We start from the raw sequence: 9,890 nt of genomic DNA on the forward strand, positions 1-9,890 counted from the left end.
ATTTAAGGACGTTTTGAGGATTTTAGGATGTTTCAGGTTTTAGGATGTGTCTAGGATTTTAAGATATTTATAGGATTTTAGGACATTTGTGGGACTTTCTAGGATTTTAGGATGTTTCTAGTATTTTATGACATTAGCGTCTCAGCTGTGTCCTCTGTCGGGGGTGTGGGAGATCCTCCTCTGGACCTTTTTTTTTTTATCAACAAGCTCTATTTTGATGCTGTTTTATGTCTCTGGCACCTTATGAAGACTAAAAGTACAAAAACAATTCCTGGTGTGGATCACTTTATTTTTATTGTGAATTAGAAAATGGTTGGGGGGCCACCCGGCACCCTGTCAGTGGCCATATTTAGCCCGCAGGCCGTAAGTTGAGTATCACTGGCCCACACAAACACAGTGTTGTTTCTGTATCAGTCCATGTCTCTGCTGATGTCCTCCTGTTTGTCTCCTCCTTCCAGACTGTGGTGGATCCAGACGGCGGGGAATGGAGCGGCCCGACGGAGCAACCCTCCCACTACCTTTCTCCCTGCAGCGCGCTGACCTTAGACCTCCGCTGTACTAGCAGGAGCAAGACAGAGACAAAGACGTCCCTCCTATTTTGGACTCTGAAGTACATCTTGGATGAGAGACAAAAAGAACCGTGAGAACGAGAAATAAAAGGAAACAGAGACAACGTGGACATCCCGTGAGGATCGAGAGCCTCGGGGTGGTCCCATCATGAAACCTGCGGGCCCCCCCTCCGGCCTGCTGCTGGTACTGATGTGCTGCCCCCTGCTGGGCCTCGTCCAGTCCGCCAGCAGCAACAAGGCCAGCGATAACGCACACCCGCACCTGGGTGACTCGGACCCAGAGCGCTGCATGAGGCACCACTTTGTGGAGACCATCACACACCCGATTTATAAGTGCAACTCCAAGGTAAGGCAGAAACCCCTACACACACACACACACACACACACACACACACACACACACACACTGTAAGTCAGGGATACTCAAATTGCTTCTGCAAAAATCACAGCAGGCCAGGGGCCAGTCGCAGCATTGTGGGACGTTTATAGGATTTTAGTACATTTCTGAAATTTTAGTACATTACTTGGATTTTACAATATTTCCAGGATTTTTCTAAGACTTTGGGATATTTCCTGGATTGTAGGACATTTCTGGGATTTTTTGAGATTTCTTAGATTTGAGGACATTTTAGGAAGTTTCTTGGATTTTAGTATGTTTTGTAGTCTCTAATAGGATTTTTGGTTGTTTCTAGGATTTTAGGACGTTAGGTGCTTCGCTGGGACCTCTGTGCGGGGATCCTTTTATTTTCATTGTGAATTAGAAAATGGTTGGGAGGCCACCCTATTAGGGGCCAGACTTGGCTCGTGGTCCATGAGTCGAGTATCACTGCTGTAAGCCAATCTGCCTCATTAACAAGTTGTTTAAGGTAACAGGTCCGCTCCACCTGACAAATGAATCCATTTGTTACAAATAGCAGTGAAACCATTTGTTCCAAAGCAAGCCTCGGAGAAGGAAAGAAAACCCCAGAGCACCGGCCAAAAAAAATCCTCCAACACTAACTTCATTTATCTCAGACACATTTTTCTCTTTCTACTAGTATTACTCTTGTTGCCCCTTAAAAGGCTCCTCCATTTGGCCAGATCAGTGTCTCTTTCTACGGCGGCCAACAAGGGCAAACACGCTCCAACGGGCCAAAATATCTCAATTAGGAGGAGAGGGCCGCAGCTTCAGAAACGATGCCAATTTAAAGACAAGAAATCAAATAGAAACCTTCTGCAAATGAAAAGAAGCCAAAGCAAATATATTAACAGCAAAGAAGATGAAAATATAGAAATGAGCCATCAGAGCAGAGCCGTGTACACGGCGCCGCAGCAGAGGAGCGTGTGTGTGTGTTGGTTGTTGTGGTGCGTGATGTCCAGCGTCGGGGACAGGCCGGAGGACAGGTAAACAGCAGAAAGCAACATGGACAGAAGTCTGTGAAAACTCTGCGAGGTTACTTCTCTTCATCTTTCTCACTTATGCAGTCTCCTTTTCAAACTAGTGATGGCGGATTCATGCAAAAAACGTCCTTCAAATTTCAAGAAATGAGTTAAAGGAAACAAGAAAATGCAAAAGAAATTTGTTTTTACAAGTGTAATAAAAAAAAAAAAAGGGAAAATTGCCCAGTAAAGTAATAATGGTTTAAAATTATGTTACATAATTTAAAAAAACAACAAAATTTTTTTGTCCATTTTTCAGCACTTTTGTGGTTGATTTTCTTGTTTGTTTTTGGTTTTACTTTTCCTTCTTTCTTTTTTTAAATTTATTTTATTCGGTGATTTCCTTGTAACTTTTTACTAATTCCTTCCTTTTTTTGGCCGATATCGTCTTAAGTTGCTCATTGCCTGCTCCCCAAGTTTTTGAAAAAAAAATCAAAACAATTTCCCCAAGTTTTTAAAGGGTTATTTTCTTTATTTTGGCTTTCCGCAGCACGTTTTTTTTCAATTTCCTGCACGTTTCCATAACTGTATTTGTTTTGGATTTTCGTATGTGTCTTTGAATTGGCGTCATCTCCGAAGCTTTCGAGCGAGCGTTTCTCCGGATGGAAATGTTTTGGGCCGTTGTAGCGCGTTTGCCCTTGACGGCCGTCGTATATTTCTTTCCTTCTGTCTCTTTATCTTCACGTCTCTGACGAGTCACGCTTCTTTTCTCTGTTAGTGTGTGTGTGTGTGTGTGTGTGTGTGTGTGTGTGTGTGTGTGTGTGTGTGTGTGTGTGTGTGGGGTGCTGGACATGGGCCACGCTGCAGACATATTCTGCACCTCAGCTGGGACTTTTTTGGCTGAAGTGGACGTCTCTCTGTCAGCCCGCTCTCTCCTGCCTCTGCCAGCGACTAAAGAGAGAGCGATGAGCTGAGGAGAGAAAAAGAAAAGTGGACAGTTACATGATATGAAGGCGTGGTGCGTCATTCTGTGTCTCACTCTGAAGACAACTCAGAGACACCCACTTCATGTAAAGAGACTGATGATCCTCCGAATCGCGCCAAACATGTCAACACTATTGTGGAAAAATAAGCCGTCAATTTTCACCCCGTCCCTTTTGCTGCGCAGTTGTTCAGCTAGCGTGAGTGATCAGTTCTTTGGTCTTTTTTTAATATTCTGGCTCTGAGTGCATCGAGCAGGTGGCCAAACCGCAGCTCGGCCCGGGGAAGGCAGGGCAGCATGAGTCGGGCTTTCTATTACAGCACACAGAGAGCTGACGGGACGCCTGGCTGAGCGACCGTTTGACACCTCAGTGAGTCAGTCCACACAGAAACCACCTGCACCACGACCTGCCCTCTGTGTGTGTGTGTGTGTGTGTGTGTGTGTGTGTGTGTGTGTGTGTGTGTGTGTGTGTGTGTGTGTGTGTGTGTGTGTGTGTGTTTTGCAGGCCGACAGATTATCAGCCTGGCCAATTACAGGGGCCGATATTTGGCATTTTTCGGATTATCTTTATTGGCGTTTTATTTCAATGATGCCGATAGAATTAATGAATGAAACAGTGTGCTTCTGTGGCTCCGCTGCAGCTGTGTATCTCCCTTTGGTCTTTATTTTTAGAAATCCTCTTCACGCCAAACCTTGTTTTTTATGAGTAAGTTCTGGAGGCTCTTCAGTTTCAGTTAAAAAAAAAAAGTTTCGTTAACAATAACTTCCAGGTAGAAAACTACGTCACGCATTAGCTTACACATAATTGATTGTCTTTAAACATCTGCTAAAGACATTTAAACAAAGTTTTGTGTTGGAGTTTGTCATATTCCAAAATTCAAAATATTGACAGATTTTGATTTTTATTATAAATACATATCGGTTCCAAATATTATTATGTTATCTGTCTCATTAATGACTAATAATCACTATCAGCCCTGAAAAACCATAATCGGTCGACCCCTAATATGAGTTATTCTTTCAGTGCACGTTTCGTGTTTTTATCCTAAAGATTTTTATAAACAAGCTCAATTTTGTGCCTTTTTATGCACAAAAGCAGAGATACTTAACTTACAGCCCCAACAAAAGCACATGGCAACTAACACCGGGACGTAAACACACACACACACGCTGGCACGAATGGTAATATGTAAAAAAAACATCCCATGCAGACGGGGAGCGATCACCAGACTCCCAACAGAAAGTCCGGGGTTTGTTGGATCCCTCCATCGCCCCTCCTGCCCGCCCTATTGGGACGTTTGAGCTCCTTATAACGTTGTTACTTAAAACGTTTCAACCTGATGCCGTCTAGAGGCGTATCATGCAGACGTGACAGGTTCTTCTGGCCGTGTTGCATGATCTGTCTGCGTATCATGCTGCTGCAGCAGTCTGGTGGCACGTTATAACACCGCAGATGGCCACATTTTCAGCTGACGCTGTCCAGAGGAGTATTATACAGCCCTGAAAGGTGGCTTTTGGTGTCGGGATCTTATGCCGATATCGCTGTAAAAGCGGCCTTATTTGTTTGTTTATACTCACCGCTCTGTGTTTAAACGTTTATGCACAGGTGCGTAGTGTTCCTCCACGGTGTGTCATTTCAAAGTTACAAAGTTGCAGTGTTATCACATGAACGCTAAACGTGGCCTAACGCTGGCTTACATGAGGAAGTGAACGAGCAGCAGCCGCTGTGTCATATTTTTAATCCAGCTGGTCATGAATGAACGCAGGAGTAAAGGTGCCGACGAGGAGGAGCAGAGGGAGGAACTGTCGCTGTTTGACAGCCTGATCCTCAGCTCGGACAAAGACAAATGGTCTTAAAGTGGCGACAACACTGTGTGTGTGTGCATGTGTGTGTGTGTTTGTGTGTGTGTGTGTGTGTGTGTGTGTGTGTGTGTGTGTGTGTGTGTGTGTGTGTGTGTGTGTCTCACCCTGCCACAGCCCCAGACAGGCTTTTGTCAAAGTGGGTACACGGGTGGCGACACGCAGCAGCTGACAGAAGGACATGACACAGGAGTCTGTTTAGGGAGGCGACAGGAATGTGGTGACCCACAGAGGAATGCCAGGCGGACGGTCACAACGCTAATCAGGCCGCCGCTCTGTGTGTGCGTGCATATGTGTGTGTGGGAGTGTGTGTGTGCATGCAGGTTGTGACTGATCAGACTTGGTACCTTGGTTTTTGTGTTAAGATATTTTTCCGTGTATATCGGATGAGAAAAGTGGACTTTGAGCGCCGCTGTGACCCTGAGCTCTGAGCGGCAGCCGGTGGAGGAGTGTGTGACTCGTCTCGTCGTTATCGCTCAGTTTGCAGGTGCAAGGCCGAGGCCGGGAGACACTTTTAGACCAGACTCGCACCGATAGCCGCAGACACCAGGGTTCATACGAGGTGCTTGAGGTGCTTGAAGTGCTTGAATTTGATACTCAGAAATTTAAAGGGATACTTCGCCGAACTTCAACCAGCTTTCGGACCAACCCGGTCTCACTCCGAAGTCGTCACGTGGTGACGGTCGATCAGTGACCTTCCACGAAAACCTTTAACGTTCTTGATGTCCTTGCAGGTCGATCAATGACGTTCCAGTTTCAGAGTGAGAACGGGTTTGGTAACCACGTAATATAAGAAGCACAAGCGCGCTCATAGAGTGGGTGCTGACTTTAGAGCGGGATCAGGAGTTTGTGTGTGTGTGTGTGTGTGTGTGTGTGTGTGTGTTTTCTACATGTTACCGTGTGCCTTTTTTGCTAAAACCTAACCATCCGTGACTTTGGTGTCCAATCCCGACCATTGAGACGATCCAAGCTGCACAGACTTCAGGACCTCGCTGCGTCATACCACCACGTACATTTGTCGAAATCACGGTAGCGGTATCCGGGAACGTCGTCGTGTGACGTGGAAGGTCACTGACTGAACATCACCAAGTGATTCTAACAAAACAATGTTGTCAGTCAAATCATGCAAAAACAGTTTTCTTACTTTCATTATTTATGTTTTTTTGTTTGTTTGTTTTAGAGCACAATAAGTAAACGTGAAGAACTCCACTGCAAAGCCACAACACGTGAACGTTTGGGATGATTCAATTTCAACTGTATTAATCCCACAAGGGGGAGTTAGTTTAGAGCAGCATGATAACAAACACACACGGCAGCATTCACGATATACGATCAGAAAACAGTGAACACAGTAAAATATAAACCTCCCCACATACAGGTCTGACCACCTGAGGGGTCAAAGATTCTGAATGGCGATGAGAACGCGTTGGTACGAACTCTTACTCCCCGTGTGAATGACCCGTCTGTCTTTTCTTTAACTGCGTGTTTTTGTTCCAGATGGTGTTGCTGGCGCGCTGCGAGGGCCACTGCAGCCACACGACCCGCTCAGACCCCCTCATCTCCTTCAGCTCGGTGCTCAAACAGCCCTTCAAGAGCACCTGCTCCTGCTGCCGGCCGCACACCTCCAAGCTGAAGGCGGTGAGGCTGCGCTGCGCCGGCGGGACTCGCATCACGGCCACTTACAGATACATCCTCGCCTGCAACTGCGAGGAGTGCAGCTGAGCGCGGAGCAGCAACCCTCCCAGACCCTCAAGACTCAGAAGAACCCAGGATCCTCTTGGCTTCGGGCCTCGCTCTTCAGCTATCCAGAGCGTTTTTTGTTGATTATTGGATCCGGAAATTACCCCGAAGGACGGCGGCTCAAGATGTTGTTGTCTTGGGAGTGATAGTTTGGAGCGATCGTACCACCCTCACGCAGACCTTAAAACTGACCCGCGGCCTCTGGGACTCACACTCAGCATACTATACCCTCTCCATTATGTGCATCCAATCAGCGCAAGAGCATATTTCTGCAGCGCACGAGGCCAGACGCCACAAACTGCCGCTCCCATGGGCCACTTGGAGACCCTCCTCGCCGCGGAGCCGCGCTGCGCTCATTACAGGCCTCCGTGATTCATAACACACATGCTCACAAACCGCAGTATGAGAGCTCATTACAGATATCTGCAGCAGCTTTCCGCCAGCTCCATAAAAACCCGGCCGCGCATGTGACAACAAAACAACACGCCTCGTTAAAAGCGCAGGATGAGGCTGGATGAGAGCGAGCGAGGGGGGCCACGTGAGCCCGGACATGTGGCGGACCTATAGAGGAGCACCTGCACCGCCGCTTATTTACCCAATAACATTTTACACACAACCCGCAGACTTTCATCTGGCTGTGTAAAACATGAGCGACGCTGACAGCGGAGCTCATCAGGCGAACGATAAAAGAGCGGCGGCAGACGTGTAAGAGGAGCTCAGAGGGTGAAAGAGGAGCGGGGATGAAGGTTGGGCCAGCGTCTGGGTGGTCGTGCGGACCGTCAGCAGACTTTCAGTGTTTAAATGTAATCTATTTGGATCTTTGGGATGTTCCTGTTATTGAAACTGTAGCTGCAGAGTTTATGAAACCGCTGCTTTCGCCTGTCGTGTATCGTTACTAATGAAATGTTCAGTGTTTTGACCCGCAGAAAACGTTCCTGTCGCTCTGCATACGCCTGTAAAGTCTGCACACGTCTGTAAAGTCTGCACACGCCTGTAAAGTCTGCACACGTCTGTAAAGTCTGCACACTTCTGTAAAGTCTGCACACGCCTGTAAAGTCTGCACACGTCTGTAAAGTCTGCACACGCCTGTAAAGTCTGCACACATCTGTAAAGTCTGCACACGTCTGTAAAGTCTGCACACGTCTGTAAAGTCTGCACACGCCTGTAAAGTCTGCACACGCCTGTAAAGTCTGCACACGTCTGTAAAGTCTGCACACGTCTGTAAAGTCTGCACACGTCTGTAAAGTCTGCACACGTCTGCACACGTCTGTAAAGTCTGCATACGTTTGTCACATAATGAAATCCACAACGTTAACGCGCGTGTGTGTGTGTGTGTGTGTGCGCCGGGCTCGTCTAACACGTCATTGGCCGTCAGTGCTTGTGGTCAGTTTATCTGAATTAAAAAAATGAACAACAGTCACGTTGTACCAGTTGTGGTTTCTTCTATCATAAAATCTCCAATTTTATAACACCACAAAAGTTTTAGTGCATACATTTAAAAATTGTAGCCAACCTATGAAAAGTTTAATGGAAGCAAAAAAAGCTGAAATTTTTTTTTATTTATTTATTTTTTTTATTTAACCAATGCTGGATATTTATGACGGAGGATTAGGAACATGTTTAAGAAAAAAAAGTTTGATTTTGATTAATACATAATATCACAAGAGAAAAAAAGTCTTACATACATACAATACAACACATTTACGAGAATAAAGTCATAGTATTGTGAGATTAAACTCATAAATTTTCTAGAAAGAACTTGAAATATTATGAAATTAAAATTGCACATTTATGAGAAAAAAAAATATTATGAGCTTAAACTTATAATTTCATGAGAAAGAAAGCCACATATTGAGACTGGAAAGTTGTGTAATATGGGAAGATTCACCCATCTTTGATAATTTAAAAATAATAATTTAAAAATATAATAATTTACACTTTTTATCCAATATATTCAACATTGTATCTCATGATTTTGACATTTCATCCTTCTGATCATTAATCCTACTTTTTCACTTTTTATAGCCTGAGCACATTCATTTGATTTATTAAAAAGAGATGTCCCACAAATTGCAAGAAATTATTATATTTAGAAAATTACGTATAAAAATCTACTATATTGATGATGTATGAACTGTGTTTAAAATAATCATAATTATATATTTATTTTTTTAAAACAGAATTATTACAGTTTTACAGTTTTTCAGAATACTTTAAGGCAGTTTCGCTTGTTTTTTCCTCTCTAATTTATTTTACTTTTTTACTAATTTCCTCCTTATTTCAGCCTGATTCTTACCATTATTCTCACCCAGCCTGTTTATTTACCTGCACAATAACTCTCCTGTCATGACCTGCAGTAACCTCTGTTGTTTCCACATTTACCATCACCTGACTGCCCCGCCCGCCCGCCGACCTGCTCACCTGCTCACCTGCCCACCTGACCCCCCGCTCACCTGTCTCCACTTCCCCCGTTTTCCCTGCAGCACATATGTACCGGCTCTTTTCCACCTGATTCTCGTCAGATCATTTTGTGTGTTTCTGCATCCATCTGCCCCGTCTCAAGGTCTGAATCACAAAAAAATATTGTCCTCATGATGTTACAGTAAAAACATGCCTATAAAGTTTTCCGCTGAGTATAATTTACCTTTTTTTATTCTGATCGCAGAAAAAAACAGAAAAGCTGCAGCTTAGAGCCACAAAGGTGCAGAGACATTCCTCAAAACGACAAATGACGGAAAGAAACTGTGTTTGAGATTTAACCATCGAGGGGAGAGTGTGAGTTGGTTGTGAGTTACGGAGTGAACAAGAGTCTCTGTTTCTGATCCAGTCAGCACTTATTTTAGTGAGAAGTCTTTATTTTGAAAAGGCCGCTCTTATTCCCACGGTCTCCTCTCAGGGAGGCTGCTGGTGAGTCCAGGCAACAAAATCCTTAATGTTTGCACACAAATACAGTTTATGGACTCTACTGATGCCAAATTGACAAGAATACTGTTAACAATTGAGTTTGAATGAAAGTTTCCCACCAAATAATCTCAAAAGGGATTTAATTGTAATTTTGCAAAGAGTGACCCTGCAACAAAACCTCAGAGTGAGAATAAAAACTTACAGTTTCCTTTACAGATGTACACAAAACTGAAGTGATATTTTCGAAATGACGATAAAACACAATTGTGAGATGACTGTGTTTCCACTGAGTGATGTTCTGCAGCATCTCCTCTGATAACATCCCAGTAACCATGGCGATGGATGTTCAAAACATCAGCAGCTTTATTTCTATTGCAGCCACCAAACTAGCCGTCAATATTTCCAATCCAAGGCCACGTAGGCGTGTTATGGAGCCGTGATGGAAAGGCGAGCCCCTTATACGTGGGAGCCGCCAC

At 44.6% G+C, this 9,890-nt stretch overlaps 1 protein-coding gene across 1 annotated transcript; it reads left to right on the forward strand.

The window, feature by feature from the left end:
* Positions 1-717: 717 nt before the first annotated feature.
* ndp (norrin cystine knot growth factor NDP) lies at positions 718-7,921 on the forward strand. Its single transcript, XM_042495159.2, has 2 exons — positions 718-915; positions 6,268-7,921. The coding sequence occupies exons 1-2, from the start codon at positions 718-720 to the stop codon at positions 6,490-6,492; spliced, it is 423 nt and encodes a 140-aa protein (XP_042351093.1). The 3' UTR covers positions 6,493-7,921.
* The last annotated feature ends 1,969 nt before the right edge of the window (positions 7,922-9,890 follow it).

This window comes from Plectropomus leopardus, chromosome 10 (genome assembly GCF_026936395.1).
Source record: "Plectropomus leopardus strain MGB_pleo_1.0 chromosome 10, ASM2693639v1, whole genome shotgun sequence".
NCBI classification, from domain to species: domain Eukaryota; kingdom Metazoa; phylum Chordata; class Actinopteri; order Perciformes; family Serranidae; genus Plectropomus; species Plectropomus leopardus.